We start from the raw sequence: 18,921 nt of genomic DNA on the forward strand, positions 1-18,921 counted from the left end.
GGGCTATGAGGGCGTGCATGACTTGGATGTCTGCTTGTAGCTTGGGAGTATTACAGAAATGTCCATCCTTCCCTCTGGGCACAAAACCAGCTTGCGTGGAAACAGCTGCTGCAGGGGGGAAAGACCCATTGGGCACCTCCCTGTGCAGCCTGTCCCGATGTCGGGGTGCTTATTGCCATCAATAAATCTGTTCCTCAGCCACAGGTGGTCACCGAGAACTCTTTGCTGCCCTCCTTTTTGCTGTCCTGCTCCAAAAAATTCCCAGCCGTGATGATCTTCTTACCTCCCAATAGCATCAGCTGCCCCAGCATCCTCCCTGGTCCCAAACACCATCCTGATGATCACTGGGTTTGGCGGGCATGGGGAAATTCCCATATACTCCATGTGGTGTGTCCTGGGGCCGCAAAGGAGAGGACATTATGGGTATTAACGCTTGGCGAGTGCTCCCTTTGGTGGCCCTGGGCACGCAGGGAGGATGAGCATTTTCTCAGAAGGGGAAATGGCTCCTTTACCCCTCGGTTGGAGTCACTGAGTGGGGCTGGGGGAGCGGAGGGAGGGATGCACTGCAGGCCGTTCCCCTAGGGACGAGAGCACTGGATACCCCTGGTTTGGAGGCCCAGAATGTGGGGCTGCTGGGGTGGCATTTTGCTGGGGTGGCGGGTCTGAAGGAGCCCAGATCTCGGCGCTAGACTCACCCAGGTTGTGAAAAACATATTAATATCTTCCTGAAGAAGTCTGAGAGCTAAAACCTCAGCTGCCAATACCAGTGTGGAGCAGAGGGTCTTTCAGCTTCATCGCACACCCCTACCCAACCAGACCCCGACCCTGGGGGCCACAGAGCTTCATCCTGCCCCTTTGCTTCAGGCAGGACCCAGCATGACCGGGAAGTGGCAGGAGGGAGCATCCCTGGGGGTCTGCAGGGTCCCTCTCCCCACTGCAAGAATACAAGTGAAGAGAGTCCAACCCCGTTCTAACCCACCCCATTCCCTCTCATCCCACCCCACCCCATCCCACTCTGTCCCCACCCCATTTGATTCCTACCCCCATTCTATCCCCATCCCCATTCCACCACATCCTATGTCACCTCATCCCATCCCCATCCTACCCCCATCCCACTACATCCAATTCCAACACACCTCCATCCCTGTTCTCCATCCCCATCCCACTGCATCCCATTCCACCGCATCCCACCCCATTCCACCCTGACCCCATCCTTACCTAGATCCCACTGCATCCCATCCCACGGCATCCCACCACACCCACCCCAACCCCATCTGCATCCAACTGCATCCCACTGCACCTCCACCCCATCCCCATCTGCATCCCACTGCACACCCTGCATCCCATCCCACCGCATCTCACCCTATCCCCATCCGCATCCCCATCCCACCGCATCCCATCCTACCGCACCCCCCCGCATCCCCATCCCACCGCATCTTACTGTATCCCCCCCGCATCCCCATCCCACCGCATCTCACCGTATCCCCCCCGCATCCCCATCCCACCACATCCTCCCGCATCCCCATCCCCTCGCATCCCCATCCCGCCGCATCTCACCCTATCCCTCCGGCATCCCCATCCCACCGCATCTTACCGTATCCCCCCCGCATCCCCATCCCACCGCATCCCACCGCATCCCCATCCCACCGCATCTTACCGTATCCCCCCCGCATCCCCATCCCACCGCATCCCCCCGCATCCCCATCCCACCGCACCTCACCCTATCCCCCCGGCATCCCCATCCCTTCGCATCCCATCCCACCGCATCCCATCCCACCGCATCTCACCCTCCTCCCCCCGCATCCCCATCCCACCGCATCCCATCCCACCGCATCTCACCCTCCTCCCCCCGCATCCCCATCCCACCGCATCCCATCCCACCGCATCCCACCCTCCCCCCCCCCGCCCCCCGCGCCCCCCCGCCCCGCCGCTCGGCGCCCCTCCCGCCCGCTCCGCCGTCCCCCCGGCCCCGAGTGGCTGCGGCGGGGCCAAGCCGCGCCCCGCGCCCCCGCCCCGCTGCCGCCCCATATAAGCCCGGGCGCCCCGCAAGGCAGGTAGCGGCGGGGCAGGGGCTGGCGCGGCCGCTCCGCTCCGCTCCCCCCGCCCCGCCCCCCCCCTCTCCCCGGCGTCGGGACCCGCAGCAGCGGGAGGAGGAGGAAGGAGAGAGGAAGGGGGGGGCCGGGTCCCGCGTTCTCCCGCCTCCCCCGGAGCCCGATGCCGCCGGCCTGAGCGCGCCGGGACGATGCTGCCGCTGCTGCCGCTGCTGCCGCTGCTGCTGCTGGGCGCCCCGGGGCTGAGCCTGCCCTCGGGGGGGGGCCCGGCCGACACCGCGGTGGTCACCCCCCTCCGCCTGGACCCCGACATCAACGGCCGCTCTTACTTCAGGCGGGGCCCCGCCGAGCCCCCCCGGGGAGGGCGGGCGGTGGTCTTCCAGCTCTCGGCCTTCGGGGAGGACTTTTACCTCCACCTCTCCCCCGACGCCCACTTCATCGCGCCCGCCTTCGCCGCCCACTACCTGGGGGTCGCGCCGGGCGCCGCCCGCCCCCTCCCCGGCCTCCGCCACTGCTTCTATTCGGGGGATGTCAACGCCGACCGGGAGTCTTTCGCCGCCCTCAGCCTTTGCGGGGGGCTCCGGGGGGCTTTCGGCTACCGAGGGGCCGAGTATCTCATCAGCCCGCTGGCGGGGGGGGCGGCCGGGGGAGCCCACCGTCTGCAGCGCCGCAGCCCCGGCCGCCCCGTCGGGGCCGGAGCATCCCGCTGCGCCGTGGGCTCTGGGCTGACCCCCGGCGTGCTGCAGGCGCTGTACAAGTACCAGGGGCGCGGGGGGGGGAAAGGGGGTCGAGCCAAGCGCTTTGCCTCTGTCCCCCGTTACGTGGAGACCTTGGTGGTGGCGGACGAGTCGATGGTGAAGTTCCACGGCGATGACCTGCAGCACTACTTGCTCACCCTGATGGCCACGGCCGCCCGCCTCTACAAGCACCCCAGCATCCGCAACCCCATCCAGATCTCCGTGGTCAAGTTCCTCCTCATCGGGCAGGATGACAAGGGGCCCAAGGTCACCAGCAACGCCGCCCTCACCCTCCGCAACTTCTGCGCCTGGCAGAAGAAGTGGAACAAGGTCAGCGACAAGCACCCCGAGTACTGGGACACCGCCATCCTCTTCACCAAGCAGGTGGGTGCAGGGGGGATGACCCCGCAGAGCCGTCCCCCATCTCAAGGAGCCCTGCACCCTGCTAACCTCCTGCCACCTCTGCCCCATTGCACTTGTGGCTGATCCCCCTTTTCCCAAGGGACCCTCCACCCTCAGGTGCGCGGGGGTGGGGGGAGCGAGGTGGGGAGCCAGCCTGCTTGAGCCAGCCCTTGCTCTCCTCTGGGCAGGTTTTGGCCAGCAGCCCGGAGAAAGCCCTGCTGGGGTGAGCGAGGCCAGGAGGTGCACAAAGGCAGGTTGCCCGCAGGGGCAGAACCCCCCCCCCCTCCATCCCCTGCCTCCTGGCAGGAGCCTCAGCAGCCACCACCCCAAAACGCGGGGTCTGAGCCCAGAAAAGGAGGAGCGTGGCCCCACTTCCCCCTCTCCAGCTGGGAAGAACTGATGGTGGCACCTGCCAAGAAAAAAAAAACAAACCCTTTCCCTGCTTCCTCTGACTCATGCGCGAAGTCCTCCTGAGAACCTGGACCTCTCCTCCGCATGCTGGCTGCTCCGCGCAGACCCAGCTCAGGGCTGGAAGAAAAGCACCAGAAATACGGCCAGCGCTTTGTGGGGGGGAGGAAGAGGCAAGAGTCTTCCTCACAGCTGCCGTGGGCTGGTGGAAAGGGGCTTTGCCGGGTTGCGTTTCACTAGGGCTCCGCAGGCAACGTGGGATGTGGGGTGATGAGTGAGCTCACCGTCCTCCCACCCCTGTGAACTGGGGGACACCGAAGCAGCAAGACCCCTCTCAGTGCCTCCTCCGGGGGCTGCTCCTCTCCCCGCCACAGCGCTGACACTGGTGCGGTGCCAGGCTAAGGGGTGTTGCCACCTGCACCCCCAAATCACTAATGGGAGGGGGGAAGGATAAGCCCAGCTTGAAGGGGATGGCCACTATCTCCCCTGGCCGCAGCAGGCTTGGCCAAGCAAGAGTGACTTGTGTTTTCTCCTTCCCCATCCCTGCCCAGTTGTTTCTGGCTCTGGGACAGGTCGGGAACTCCCCTCAACAGCAGGAGACCATTCCCAAAACGTCTTTCCAGGTCAAGCACTTGTGGGTGGGAAGGGTACAGTGCTCAGCTGCCCCTAGCCTGGGGTCAGCGCGGGCTGACGATGGCCTGGAGCAGGAATGATGCTGTGCAGGACATGTGAGACCTCATCCTGCCAATCCTGCTTGTCCCCCTGCCCTGGGCAGGGACCATGTCCCCCAGCCGGCTGTAAATCCCGCTGGAGCAGAGGCAGGGTTGCACCCCAGCCCGCTGGAGCAGCTCCTGCCTGTGCAGGGTGGCTGTGAAGAGGAGGACACCTGCTGACACCCCTGCGGGGACGAGCCAGCTCCATCTCTGATGGAAACCTGGTGAGGTCACTGGAGCCACACGTGGGACGGGTTCGCTCCCAGCGATTTGAAAGCTGCAGATCACGGCTGAGCTGCATTTCTTACACATTGCTAAACCATCCATTCCTGAAATCCCAAAGCAAGCTTGGTGCAAAGGCACACGATGGAGGAGACATCTGCCTTCCTTGAGTGTATCCATCTGTGGTCCCCTGACACCCCGAAGCTTATCTCCCTGCCAAAAAGCTGTTACATAAGCCCCCAACTTAAATTTCATCTCGAGCCCAGTTGATAGGCAGTTTCCAGTTGTGTCAACGAGTTGCTGATGAATGGGACTGTCCTCTCCCACTCGGTTTTGCTCTTCCCTGATGTCGGTCACGCTGGACCGTGGATTTGCCTTTGGGGAGCTCGGTCCCACTCAGTCGGTGGGTGCAGATCTGCCAGCAACTGTGGCCGTGGGACCTTCACCTTCCTACCTGAGCCGGTGCTTGTTGGAGGGTCCTGCAGAACATCCAGCCTTCAGCTGCGCTCCTGCCTCTTGGAAACAGCGTCATGCACATGGGAAAGGGCTCAGCCATGCTTCCCACCCACCCTGGACCTTGCCATCCCACCAGCACAGGTTTGCTGAACATCTTTGGCCCACTGTAAAACCAAAGGGATGTTGCACTGAGGAACATCTGGCTGCAGCCTAACATGCAGCAGATGCTGTAGGGGAATTTGGAGCTCTGTAGCTCAAGGCTCAGCTTTTTTGGGGCTGCTTTGGACGCACGTCAGAAACCCCCATGGTAGGGAGAGTGCTTATGACCTGCTCGCTGAGCAGGGAAATTAATGCACTAGCCACAAGGATTCCCTGCCAACCGACCTACAGAACATCTTGAGAAGTTCACCAGGGGATGGAAGTACCTACAGATGAAGGTCAGGCTGGCAGGAGAGTCCTGATGGTGCATGGAGCAGGTCGCCTGTAACCCCTTGGGGCATCCTCCCTGTATCGGCTGGCAGTGGGGGGTACCAGTGATGGCGAGCACACCCTGCAGAGGCAGAGCTGGCCCTTTGCATGCTGCTTTCCCACCTTAAACTGCTTGTCTTTCTCTCTCCTCCCCCCTGTAACTCCATCCTTGCATCACCTCCCCTCCTGCGCAGGCTGGACCACCAGCAAGGCTGGAGGAGGTGTTTTGGGGGAGTCGGGACCCCTCGTTAGAGTGCAGAGATGCCGCCCAGCCTCTCGAAGTGGGCTGTCCCTGGGAGGCTGTGGCTGAGGGGGTTGGGAAAACCCCGTTAAGAGGCACTCGTTGATGCATCCCCGCAGCCGGCAGGCGAGGTTCAGAGCCAGAAGTGGGTCAGTGTGTCAGTGCAGGTGTTGGGCCGGGAGCCAAAAGCTCGCTGTGCTAGCAAGGAAACGGCGACTCTTCAAAGAGCAGCGAGTGGGGAGCCGGGAGCGGCCGCCTCTTCCCTGCAATGTTGTGTCATCCCCCTGTGTCCCATCTTCACCCCCCAAATCTCCAGCTGTGGGACTGCCCCAGGGAAGAGCGTAGGCAGGGGGCACTGGGCAAGCTGCACCCCTGGGTGAGCTTAGCATGGCAATGGCACTGGCTTTTTGGGACAGGGGACCCTGTGCCTGGGCTTGCTAGCCCCACCTGGTCACCCCGTGCTCAGTGCTGGTGGTGTGCCACCAGGGATGCGGGGTTGCCATCTGCTTGTTCCTGCTGGCAGTGATACACAGTGGGATCACGGATGCAGCGAGGTCCCAGCTGACAGGGAAAACTGTTGCGGAGCGAGAGCTGAACCTGGCTGTATGATGGGGTTTTCCACCAGCTGCAATAGCCGGCTCGGACCCAGGCGTTTCTTCACCTCACCTCTCCAGAGATCGCGGTCTGCTCTGTGCCTCCAGACTGTAGCCACAGGTCTCCTGGTAAAGCCATCTCAGCCTTGGCTGGGGCTCTCTGAAGTCATCAGGACTGTTAGTTACCCACGGCTGAACCTGCCTGCGCGGGAATGCCTTCAGCTTGGAAACCTCGCTGGAAATGTTGGCAGAGCAGCTCATGCGAGATTTCGAGCAACCCAGGCGCTTTGGCTGGGCAAGCGCTGAGTATGAATCACACTTATTTATAGTATGGGAGCGCCCGGCAAGTCCCTTACGTTTTCTTTTCATGTGGAAAGCAGCTCCCTGCCTCCTGCACAGCCTCCCCGGCAGCTCCCAGCCCGGCTGGGACAGCACCAAGGGATGGGGACGATGCTCCAGCCCTCCCAAGCCACCGACAGACCCCAGCATGGGAAAGGGGCATCCAAGGACAAGGCTATTGCCAGGCTGCAGCAGCAGCACATCTTCAAATGGACTTTTTAGTTGCACAAGCCCCTTGAGATCCCAAAGAAGGGCAGATTCACCTATGATGAGACCTTTCCCATCCTCTAGCCTGGCAGCATCTGCATGGGGTCCGGCCATTCTTGAGTCGGGGGTGGGGGGGCTGGTCTGGTTCCTCCTTCAATCAGCTGGGCTTCGTTGCTCCTTGAGGAGTGGCTGCAAAGTGTCTTGGAGAGGCGGGAGCACTTCCCGTAGCTTTGGGAATCTCTGGACCAGCCCAGGGGCTGCTTCTTCCTAGGGAGAAGCTGAGAAAAAGGGGTCAGCTGTGACCCCAAGTCCAGGTGTGTTCCCATCCACCCGCCTGGGTCCGGTCCTTGAGCTCACGATGAAAATGGGAGCCAGACTGACTCCTCCGTGCCAAAACCAATTCCACCCTGGCTGGAGGAGCCGTTTGGGTGGGAAAAGCTGTCACTGAAGGCGTGGGAGGATGCTATGCACAAAAAGCATCCCCAGTGCCAGGGTTAAAGGCAAACACAGGGTTGCAGCCTGGTCTGGGTCAGGATTGAGGTCTCCTACCCCTGCAGCCTGATGTGGTCCCCATCCCTTCGGGCTGCTCCCCCCAGCAGGCTGGGGATCAGCTCCCTGTGGGGTACCGGGGATGGTGTGGGGATGAGGAACGGTGATGCCCATGCTGGCCCCAGGACTAACCCGCTGCCTCCATGCCTTGCAGGACCTGTGTGGTGCCACCACCTGCGACACGCTGGGGATGGCAGATGTAGGCACCATGTGTGACCCCAAGCGCAGCTGCTCCGTCATAGAGGACGACGGGCTGCCCTCGGCTTTCACCACCGCCCATGAGCTGGGTAAGGCTCCCTGCTCTCCTCTTCCTCTCAGGAGAAATGCCAGGAGCTGACGAGGTTCAAAATAACCCTGGTTTTGGCCTCCGGAAGATCAGACAATAACCGGTATCCAGTGATGGGGAAACTCCACCTTGGGGCATATGAGACCCCCCCTGAGCTGGGTGGGAAAGAGCTGCTGAGAAAGCAAAAGAGTTTGCTGTTGTGATTGCTACCTTGGCTGGGTATCCAGGATTCAGGAGTCCTGAAATAACAGGCAGAGGGCACACCTACCTCTGGAGACACTTGCCCTGCTCGGTGGGGAGGAGGAGGAGGAGGAGGGAGTGGGGAGAGTGCTGAAGTCTCCTTCTCTTTGCATCTTCCCTTGCCCTTCCATGTGCTTTCCATGTGCACAAAGCAGCCGGGACAGTGCCGGAAATCTTGCTGGCTCAGGGATGCTGCTGGCAGGGTGGCTCATGTGTGCCAGTCGTGCAGGCAGAGCCAGGGTGTGCACGAGCATCATCCTTCCCCAGATGTCTCCTGGGCTGCCCGCAGCCATTGCAATCCTTGCAGTGGTCTGCCCTGTTCTGTGCCTCGGTTTCCCCATTTCAAGAATCTGTGAGGCCCTGCTCTGCATGTCAAGCAGGGTTATTCATGCTGCCCTCCTTTAAACCCCCTCAGGCCATGTCTTCAACATGCCCCACGACAACGTGAAGGCCTGTGAGGAGGTCTTCGGCCGGCTGAAGACCAACCACATGATGTCCCCCACCCTCATCCAGATCGACCGTGCCAACCCCTGGTCAGCCTGCAGCGCTGCCATCATCACCGACTTCCTAGACAGTGGCCACGGTGAGCCCTCCTGCACCCCACGCCCCCTTACCTGTGTCCCTGCCCTGTGGGAGCAGGATCCATCCCTGCGGTTGGTTACTGGGAGAGGCTGATGGGATGTAGAGTGACCCTTCTCCTCACTCTGCAAACAAAGTTAGAAGGAAACCAGGAGTTTGGCAGCGTTTCTGCAACGGCCAGGCTTCCTTGGTGCCGAGGTGACCCCAGCAGTGATGCCTTCCCTGAAGGTGCTGGTGGTTACTAAGAGATGGAGTCTCTTGGGTCTGGGATACAGCTGACCTCCAGGGCATCCTTGGGGTAGCACCTGGTCCCGCTGGCAGCGCATGGCTGGGACAGCTTTGTCCAAATTACCGGCGGCCACCCCTCACCTCCCCGCAGCAATGCTCTCCCACCCCACACTGGTCTGTAGAACCCCCCAAGGACCCAGTAGACCCCTCCATCCCCACTTCTGCAGGAGACTGCTTGCTGGACCAGCCTGCCAAACCCATCCCGCTGCCCGAAGACTTACCGGGGACGAGCTACAGCCTGAACCAGCAGTGCGAGCTGGCCTTTGGCGTGGGCTCCAAGCCCTGCCCGTACATGCAGTACTGTGCCAAGCTCTGGTGCACGGGCAAGGCGCGCGGGCAGATCGTCTGCCAGACCCGGCACTTCCCCTGGGCGGATGGCACGGGCTGTGGCGAGGGGCGCTTCTGCCTGAAGGGTGCCTGTGTTGAGAGGCATAACATCAGTAAGTACAGGGTGAGTACCTGCGCCGTGAACCTCAAAAACATCCCGTGGGGTCACCCTGAGCTTTTGTGTTGGGTGCTGGCTGAGCAATCCCTCTCCTCCTGGTGCTGGGGAGCTGGCGGGGAGACACGGATGTGAAAAGAGGTGGAGGACCCTTGGGTATTGCTTATTTCTCAGGGAGGGATGGTGCTGTACCGCTCCGTCCAGCCCCAGGCAGGTTGGGGAGCAGCTGGTAGAGGTCTTGCTTACAAAGGGATGGCTCTGAGGCTGGAGAGCCCTGCTTGGGGTGGAGCCGGTGGTGATGGGGATGCAGCATCTCATCCCCTGCATCCCCACAGGTGGACGGTGGCTGGGCAAAGTGGGCGCCCTATGGGCAGTGCTCGCGGACGTGCGGCGGTGGGGTGCAGCTGGCCAAGCGGGAGTGCACCGACCCAGTACCTGCCAACGGGGGCTCCTACTGCGAGGGCATCCGCGTCAAGTACCGCTCCTGCAACCTGGACCCCTGCCCTGCTGCAGGTAAGGGGCTGGAGCTCAGTTCGCTTGTGGTTGTGTGCATGACGTATAAAAACCCCATAAAACTGGAGCCGAAGGTCCAGGCTGGTCCTTGATCCCATGCACATTCCCATTTTTTCCAGTGCCAGGGAAGAGCTTCCGTGAGGAGCAGTGCGAGGCTTTCAACGGCTACAGCCACAGCACCAACCGCCTCACCGCCTCTGTCTCCTGGGTCCCCAAATACTCCGGCGTCTCGCCCCGGGATAAATGCAAGCTCATCTGTCGGGCTAATGGCACTGGCTACTTCTACGTGCTGGCACCCAAGGTGGGTGGGAGATCCTCAGGGTCAGCATCTCAGCTGTAGGATGACTCCAGCATGCCTGGGAATGCAAGAAGTTTCCCTGTCTGGTGGGCAGCTGGTGTTAGACGAGGTTGTAGAGGATGGGAATTCACCAGGCTGGTATGGAACAGCCTGGATGTATTGGCTTATTTATTTCAGGGCTGAAGTTGGTCCATGGAGGGTCTTCCTCTGGGTTTGGAAAGCTGCCTCTGGGATATGTTCATGATCCTGAAATAGAGGATGATAATGACAGTGCTGGGGAAGCGATGTGCATGTCAGACAAGGGACTGAGCAGGGTGGTGTTATCTGTGTCTCCATCGCAGCCTGTTCCCTTTGCACTGATGCAATCAAAAGGGCCAGAAAGGGATGTAGTCCCACCTAACAATTCTCAGAAACCTTAAAATTCCCAACTGCAAAGCAGAGCATGAGCAAAGGGCGACATGGTGCCTGCTAGCATCTCCTCAGGGCTGGCTGGCTGGATTCAGGTAGCCCCACCTTGGATGGCCGCAGCTGGGGGGCTCTGTGGGGTGGCAGAGGAAGATGCAGCAGCTTGTTTTGCTCACCCTTGTGCAGGTTGTAGATGGCACCCCTTGCTCCCCAGACTCCACCTCGGTCTGCGTCCAGGGCAAATGCATCAAAGCGGGCTGCGACGGGAAGCTGGGCTCCAAGAAGAAGTTTGATAAATGCAGCGTCTGCGGAGGAGACAACAAGAGCTGCAAGAAGGTCTCAGGCTTGTTCACCAAACCCATGTAAGTGTTAGGTGACCACGTGCGCTTTCCCCTCTCCCAGCTCCGCTTTTTGGGGCGGATGCGGGAAGGTCCTGGAGATGGTGCCTGGGGTCCTGAGCAAACTGTCCCGGTGCTAGTGATGAAGGAGCAGGACACATTTAACATGCTGTCGGTTTCTGCTGATGAAGTTACCTCTGGTAGGTCCATGCTGTTGAGCCAGAGGAGTTTCAGCATCTTCCCATATCTGGGTGACCTCAGCCTAGGTGAAACTCTGTTGAGGGAGGAGATTCAAAATGATCTTCGAAGGAAGGAGGAGATAATTGTAGGGGTGGGAAGATCTCCGAGCTGTAGCTGCAGAGTTTCGGGGCGGGGGCATGCCGTAGCGGGATGCTCCCCTGCCTGATGGCCTGCCCTACCTGCTTTTCACTTCCAGGCATGGCTACAATTTCGTGGTGGTCATCCCCGCGGGCGCCTCCAACATCGACATCAGGCAGCGAGGCTACAAAGGGCTGATCAGCGACGACAACTACCTGGCGCTGAAGAACGGGCAGGGCAAGTACCTGCTGAACGGCCACTTCATCGTCTCGGCCGTGGAGAGGGACCTGATGGTGAAGGGCAGCGTCCTGCGGTACAGCGGCACCGGCACAGCTGTCGAGAGCCTCCAAGCTTTCAAGCCCATCCAGGAACCCCTGACTTTGGAGGTGCTCTCCGTGGGGAAGATGACCCCTCCTCGGGTACGCTACTCCTTCTACCTCCCCAAGGAGAGCAAGGAGGACAAGTCCTCCTACAAGAAGGAGGGCAAGACCTCCCCAGACCTCAACAACAGCGTCCTCAGCCTGTCCAACCGCTTGGACGGTGGGAGACCGAGCTACAAACGTCCCTCCTACAAGTGGGCGGCGGGTGGCTGGGAGGCTTGCTCCGTCACCTGCGGCGATGGCTTGCAGAAGCGTTCGGTGGCTTGTCGCGACTCCTACGGCCAACCGGCCGCTGAATGCGATGCAGCACAGCGGCCGGCTGATGTCCGGCTGTGTGGGGAGCCCTGCCCGGTGTGGGAAGCTGGACCTTGGTCTCCCTGCTCCAAGAGCTGCGGTCGGGGCTTCAAGAGACGGGCGCTGAAGTGCTCGGTCCCAACCGGGCACCTGCTGCCCAGGGAGAGTTGCAATTTTCGGAGGAAGCCACAGGAGCTGGATTTTTGCACCTTGAGGCCATGCTGAGCAGGTCAAGGGGTGTTTGTGAGGAAGGGCATGGTGTTACTCTGGCTGGATGCGGCTGAGCAGCAGCCAGGGGTTGGGAGAGGGGGAGATGTCCATAGCACATAGCAAATGGGGTGGGGGTGGGGGGAATCAGGAAAAAATTTGGGGGGAACAAAAAGGAACCTGGGTGTGGGACAGAGCACGGACAGCCCACGCGCCTGGGAGAGAGGGCTTTTACCGACCAGGTCACTCTGAGACAGAGCGGGAACGAACATCTACCTCGAAGCCGCCGAATGACGCAGAAACCCACCGGCGGAGACTGGGAGTTGGGGGGGTGGGGAAAACGAGGATGGAAACAAGGAGAATCACTGCCCGGGATGGATCCGAGTACAGGCAGGGATACACCCCTAAAGTGCACAGTCGAAGCCTCCCCTGTCTTCCCAGGGCCAAGCCTACCTCCCCCCTCCCCGGACTCCCCCAACACTTGTGCTAAACGGGATCAAAAGGATTTACCAATGCAACGACGGCACATCACGTTGTCCAGCCACTGGTGCGACGAGGTGCTGGGACTGGTGTCTTGCTGGTGATGACTTTGCAGCCTGGGTGGGCTGGAGAGCCCCAGCAGCAGCCCCGGGCCAGGCTAGAAGGTGGTGGCTTTATTTTCATTTTCTCCTCATGTTTATGACCTGACCAGTGTAGATTTTATGGTGCTTAACTCTGTATTTTTTTTTTTTAACCTCCTTCCTCTCCTTCTCGAGGGATGTAAACCTTGCGCAGTGGGGATGGTGTTATTCCCCGTGGGCTCTCACCTGGCTGAGGTTTATCCTATGGTGCTTTGGGATGGGGCTGTGCGAGCACTCAGCGCGTGGCTGGATGCTCCTGTACACCCTGGTCCGGGACAGGCTGTAAACCACCCGCCTGAAGTTTTTCAGGGCTAAAAGGGATCACTACGGACCTGAGATTTGAGCTGTCATTCCAAAAAAGCCACAAGCAACTGTACTGTAGTACCATGGCACAGGGTCAGATGCAGCCCTGTGACTTGCCAGTACTTGACTCCGCTCTGGAAATGGTGCTCGCTGCTTAATGGGACCAGTACGCCGTGCCCAGACATCCCACCACCCTCTGCCCTTCAACCTCCGGCCCAGGCTGGGTTGTTTTTCCTCTGTGTTAAGCCTTGCTGAGATATCCTAAACTGAACTCTAGCAGAGCCGGGGCGACTTCCCCAGCATTGCTTTTGAGCTGCGGGAACAGGAGATAAATTTGGGTCTTGGGCTTTCCTGGGGAAAAGGGGCTCAGCGGGGCTCAGGCATGCGGGGAAAGAGGGGGGCTTTGGACCGCCTGCTGCTGCAGAGCAGCTACAAGTGGTTTCCCCCTCCAGGGTTTTGTGCAAGGGTTCTTGCTGTACCTCCGATGGTTTATGTAGCATCGCTGCCCGTTGTGGTCGGAGGCTGTCTTACCTCTTCCCAATGGCCATTTAACGCATTGTTTATATCTCGGATCAAATCATCAGGGACCATTTCACTTTTTGCTTTTTCCACTGATGAAGGTGCCTCTTAATTAGCTGTGACTGTGAGCAAGCCAGAGTCTCTGGGTCAAGCTATGCAGGTTTGGGGATCAGCAGAAAGGGACGATACACAGGTTATGGGCAATTATGGGTAGGCAGAAGATGCTGCCTTGGCAGCTAGAGGCTTGGATCCTATCTTGCTCACTCGCTCCCCTGTAGATATAGTGTGGAAACTCCTTGTGCCCTTGGTCTGCTCCGAAAGGTCTCCAGCAGCGGTCAGCTGTGGGCAAGAGGAGAAAGATCCCAAGAAACAGGACAGCAGTAGCACAAGGGTTTCCTTGCCAAACCTTTCCATCAGCTTAGCAGACTCCTCGTGACAATGTTTGTGGACCCATCCTCCCTGGATTTATGTAATGCCTTTTTGAACACAATAATATTTTGGGTCTCCATGCAGCTCGACAGAGCCAGGAGCAGATGTTGTGGTTGCTCTGCACAGCAGGAGATGGGATTTAGTGTTCTAGGAAATCCCTTCCAGGTCTCCATTCCCATGAACGTATCATCCATTTTCTGAGGGTTTTCCTGCGTAGCCAAGCCTGCCGTGCTTTCATCTGGGGACAGAGCTCCGAGGAGCTGCCCTTTTGTGTCTTGCCATCTAACAGATGGTTTCCAAGCCACCGAGAAATTGTCACCCTTGCTCATGGGGAGGGGAAGGACGGGACAGGAGGGATTTCTTGTGTGTGGTTCTTTTGCCGAGTATACAGCAAAAGGACGGAGATGCCGATTGTACTGGCTGCTTTGTGTATACCATGTATACTAAACATCGATCTCTGCTGTTTGTGCGTCAATAGCAAACCTGAAATAAAACTGTATTTAAAGTTACACCTGGTTCCCTGGGGGACACGGTTGCGCCCATGTCATTTAGTTGGTGGCTGCGGAGCTTTTCTCGTCTTACTGTGATCCCAGCCTCTTTGAATTCTCATTAATCGAACTAAAAAAAAAAAAAAAAAAGCCACCTTTGAAAACCTAACAGGTTTATTCTGACTTGCTTCTGCCACAGGATTTGTTAATGGCAAAATAACCCCCCAGCCAGAAAGAGCCCAGAGGTGGGTTGGTCCCTGCAAGCCCCAGGGCTCTCCCACACCAGGACGGAGCATGCACGGGGCTGGTTTGCTTTAGCCTGAAATCAGGATGCTCTTCCATCAGCATAACAGCAATATAGAGTTAAACGGATTAATATAAACGGAACAGCGCTCTCACATCCTGGAACAACTGTGTCCACACATTGTCCGGAATCATCCCTTCCCAACTTGCTAGCTGGAGTCAGCCGCTCCGTAGGCGGACGGAGCCTTACTCACAGCACCTGCGGACGGTCCGGGATAAGCGAGGGCAGCTCTCCAGCTGTGCCAACTGGCACGGCCACGGGGTTGCTGGGTGCCCAGAAAACCGCGTGCGTTCCTCCTGCCGATTCCCAGCACACCCTCCCTGAGTCAGAGCCCTCTTTCCCTCTTGTACGGTGGCCAACGGTGAGATAAAACTTCTTTTTAACAGGCCACGTCAGCTCAGGGATGCCTGATGTCACCCCCTCCAGCTCCCAGCAGATTGCCTGGCATTTTATTCCCCCCCCTAGCAAATGCAATTTTTATTTTTTTTTTCCCCTGCTATGTTATAACGGTTTGGCACATTTAATCTCTTTTTGGGGAAGGGCAAGCTCACTTTGCTTTTTATTACCATAAAGAAATAATCATCACGGATGTGACCCAGCACCTTCCTCCTCACCAGCTGCTACAGGAAATAAAGGATTGAGCACCTGTGTCTCTCCCCAAAAGAAAATACAGTTTCAGCCTAAATATACCCCACGCTGCAATGGCTCCAGCTGCAAACAGCTTTGTTAGGAACAGGGAGGCAGATTTCCACCTGGCACAATACCCCACACCATAGCTTTCCCCTCACTTATCTGCTCAGGAGCAGAACCCCAAGTTACACCCAAGACCTCCCTCCTCCAGCACCAGGTGACAGCCACGCTTTTAACAAGGTGCCCTTAAAGAGAGACAAAAAAACCCAACCCAACCCACAAGCCCCGAGTATTTACCCGGTGAGGAAGGAAGAAGCAGAGCACCCATGCACAAAGGGAAGCTGCTGTTTAACCAAGACGTGGTCTGTTTGCTCAGGGTGCTTTGTTGCAGGGAAGCCGTTGGTGACTTAATGGGGCTGAGGCAAACACCAACACCTGGCACCAGCCAGGTGACGCAGGTGATGCTCTGCCCCCGTATGAAGGTATCAAGCCTGAAGCTGCAGGAATAAGCTCCAGGTGAAAGAGAAATGATGCAGAGCATCTTACGCTGTGTCCAAGGGGAAGGGGTAGCTTTTCCCAGCATCGTGAGATGCTGCCACCGGCAGTCCTCAGGCTTCCTAGTTTCCTGACACAGAAAGGTTTTGTGTTTTGCTTCCTTTCACTGTGAATTTGTCTTCTTTGGATTCTCTGATGCCTAATAAAAGGCTGAGCTGGCCGCTTTTCCCTTCAGGGGACACTGATGCCTCTTCATCTGCATCCTCCAGCTCCACTAAAGTGAAGGAAACCTGCAGCTTTGAAACCTCAGCCTTGCTGTGGTTAAAACCAGCCAGGGAATTGAAGGTGGCAGAGGGACATGGCTCATCCCCTTGGGCCAAGGCATCATGCCCAGGTGTCCCCATCAAGCCTCTCAACCGGAGAAAAGCTGCTGGATCCCAGGAGTGAGTTACACCCTGGGAGAGGCACAGGAGCATTTCTGAAATGCCCCTCCGGTAGCATTTTATTTCCCTGTTCCCCACCTTTGGCACACTGAGAGCGCTGCGGGATTTTGTGTAAAAGAAAAAGAAAACTATATAAAACCCCCCAAACCCTATCAAAAAAACCACCACCCTGCCACATAAGAAAAGACCTGTCCAAGACCTCTGCTAGAACAAGTGCATTTAGTTCCCCTGGTTATTTTCTTTGCCCTTTTCTTGTGCTCTTCACTGGGCATCTGTTTTTAGCTGCCTTTGGAGAAAGGTGCTGGATTAGAAAAACCTCTGCTCGACCCAATGCACCTTTTCTTACATCTTAAGCAGTAAAAATGGCTTAAAAACTGCATCTGCCCCCGTGGCATAGTAGCCCGAGGCACAGCTGGTGCTCATGGTGGGACGCGGAGATCTCCAGCCTCAAGCTCTTGCAGCAACACTCATAGCAAGTGCTAAACTCTCTAAATGATTTCACACGTGAGGGGATTTGCTGAGAACGAAAGTCCTGTTCCAGCTCCAGCCAAACCACCCACCGCTTGGCTCCGAACCCATCCCTGCTGAGCCCAAGGACGGAAGATGGCTTGGGCAGTGCGTACCCAACGCCTTTCACGAGACCAAAACTCCGCCTGGGATTGCTGGCAAATCTGCTTGTTTTCATTTGTCCTAAGCCGAAACATTAAAAAAAAAAAAAAAAAAATTAAAGAAAAGGTTACCTGAAGTGTAATGTCAGGGAGAGAAAGCTGGGCGAGGGCAGCGCTCCTGCCTCCTTTCGTCTTCCTGGTCCAGAGCTTCGACATGGCTGTGGATCCGCTCCCTGAGGCTGGGATGCTTGCTATTATTATTGCTATTTCTATTATTATTATTTCTATTATTATTTTTATTCTTCTTATTTTTATTCTTCTTCTTCTGATTGGGTTTTGCCAGGAGACAAAAGCAAAACCAGACGTAGAGTTGAACAAATGGACTTAATTGATAACACATGTCCTGCAGAAAAACCCTCCTGAGGAGGGGAATAAACCGGGAAGGGCCACGGGGAAAACTGGGATGGTCACCTGAGGCTGGGCATGTAAAATGAAATGCTGGTGTGGAGCAGGAATGAGACCCGGCCCCTCTCCCCGCTTTCCTCCATCACCTCTCCGGCGCCAGCGGCTGCGCTAAGTGCCGTGGAGCCAAGCTGAGAGGACAGGCTGTGCCGGCTATGGCCGGTCCTCCTCGAATCTGGCAGGGAAAAACCTGCTCTCCAAGCAGAAAAGGCCCTTTTCCCACTTGGGCGGCTCTGAGGATGTGTCAGTGATCCTAACCCCGGGTCAGGTGCTCACAGAAACCCCGGGCAGCTTTTCCACAACCGGGTGATGGAGACGAGCTCCGGCACCATGGCAGGACCGGCTGGGGAGGGATGCCAACCCCTTGGTGATGCCGACCCTTGCTGGCTACTTGCAGCAGACTAAACTTCCCCCCGTCGTCCTCCCCAGCCAGAAAACTGACACGTTCCCACAAGCATTTCTGCCGATTTTTTTTTTTTTTAAATATATATATTTTTTTTCTAATTGCACAACACGGCCTGTGCCAAATTTGTCTGGCCAACTCTAACCTCGCAAGCAGAACTCATGGATTTATGGCACGCAAACTCCCTTTTCCTTATTGACCAGAGGCAGGAGCAGGATTTTATCTTTTTGGAGGTCTCTATCACATACTTTCACTCCTATGAATGCATCATCCTTGAAGAAGCGATGGCAGGAGGAGAGAGGCGGCGTTTGTCGGCCGAGGACCGTGTCAGCATCTCCGAGGGAATGAGCTGAGTAAATCAGGCAGCTGTTAAAGATTATAATCCCTAACTAGGTAAAGCCCTTGGAAATTGCAGCCATGGGGTGAGCGGTGAGAACTTTCCAGCCGACTCCCGGGGAAGGTGCTGCATTTGGATTTAGCCTAATTAATATCAAGTTCAGCCAAGCAAGCCTGGGAGGCGGATGGTCTCCCAAATGGTTATTTAATGTGGCTTGATTATTTACTTTCAAAGTTGGTTCTCGTTGGGTTTTGTTGTTGTTGCTGTTGTTTTCCTCCCTTGTAGATGAATTTAGTGCTGGAGAGAGGTGTTGGATTGACAGCTCTGGAAATACAAGCCCTCAAGGAAAAATGTTTTGGAGTTGTGGAAGGAACAACACTGAACGTAAACCAGGCGTAAGGGTAATTATTTGCAGTAACAGCTGCTCTTTGCTCTAAATTGAAAAAAATAGAGACCACAGGGCTTCAGCAGAGCATTGGAGATGCTTTCAGATGGCCGAAGCATTGGGCACGGTTGGAGCTGGCTAAGCAATACTCTGTCCCTGAGCCACTGGGACACTCAGGTCCACATTTCAGTGCTTAACTGCTGCTCTTCATGCTTAAAATACCACACATTTTTCTCAGCCCTTAAGCATATTCTTAATTTTGAGCAGGCAGTTCAGCACCTCCCGGCTCGGTACAGCCTGTAAGCAAAGCAACTTCACACACATGCTGGAAGTTTACACCGAGGCTGAATCAAAGCCTGTGGGGTGTACAGAGCTGAGAAAATATCCTAAATATAACCCTCCCCACATCACAGAACAGGCTTTTTTTTTTCTTCTTTTTTTTTTTTTTTTTCTTGCTAATACACTGTTTCGGCCTTTTTCTGCAACTCTATATCGTTCGGAATACTTTCAAAGTACAGCGC

General features: G+C 57.2%; 1 protein-coding gene across 1 annotated transcript; it reads left to right on the forward strand.

Annotated features, from left to right (window-relative positions):
- Window positions 1-2,126: 2,126 nt before the first annotated feature.
- Window positions 2,127-12,074, forward strand: ADAMTS15 (ADAM metallopeptidase with thrombospondin type 1 motif 15). Its single transcript, XM_040616327.1, has 8 exons — window positions 2,127-3,172; window positions 7,541-7,673; window positions 8,328-8,495; window positions 8,947-9,230; window positions 9,557-9,734; window positions 9,854-10,035; window positions 10,624-10,799; window positions 11,212-12,074. Exons 1-8 carry the CDS (start codon window positions 2,243-2,245, stop codon window positions 11,990-11,992), a joined length of 2,832 nt encoding a protein of 943 aa, XP_040472261.1. The 5' UTR covers window positions 2,127-2,242; the 3' UTR covers window positions 11,993-12,074.
- Window positions 12,075-18,921: the final 6,847 nt, after the last annotated feature.

This window comes from Falco naumanni, chromosome 16 (genome assembly GCF_017639655.2).
Source record: "Falco naumanni isolate bFalNau1 chromosome 16, bFalNau1.pat, whole genome shotgun sequence".
Lineage (NCBI taxonomy): Eukaryota > Metazoa > Chordata > Aves > Falconiformes > Falconidae > Falco > Falco naumanni.

Excerpts from the sequence above, each read along its gene's own strand:
- ADAMTS15 (XM_040616327.1), top strand. The coding sequence starts at position 2,243 with ATGCTGCCGCTGCTGCCGCTGCTGCCGCTGCTGCTGCTGGGCGCCCCG. Across the intron at positions 3,173-7,540 it reads CCATCCTCTTCACCAAGCAG|GACCTGTGTGGTGCCACCAC; the intron begins GTGGGTGCAGGG and ends CATGCCTTGCAG. Across the intron at positions 8,496-8,946 it reads CTTCCTAGACAGTGGCCACG|GAGACTGCTTGCTGGACCAG; the intron begins GTGAGCCCTCCT and ends CCACTTCTGCAG.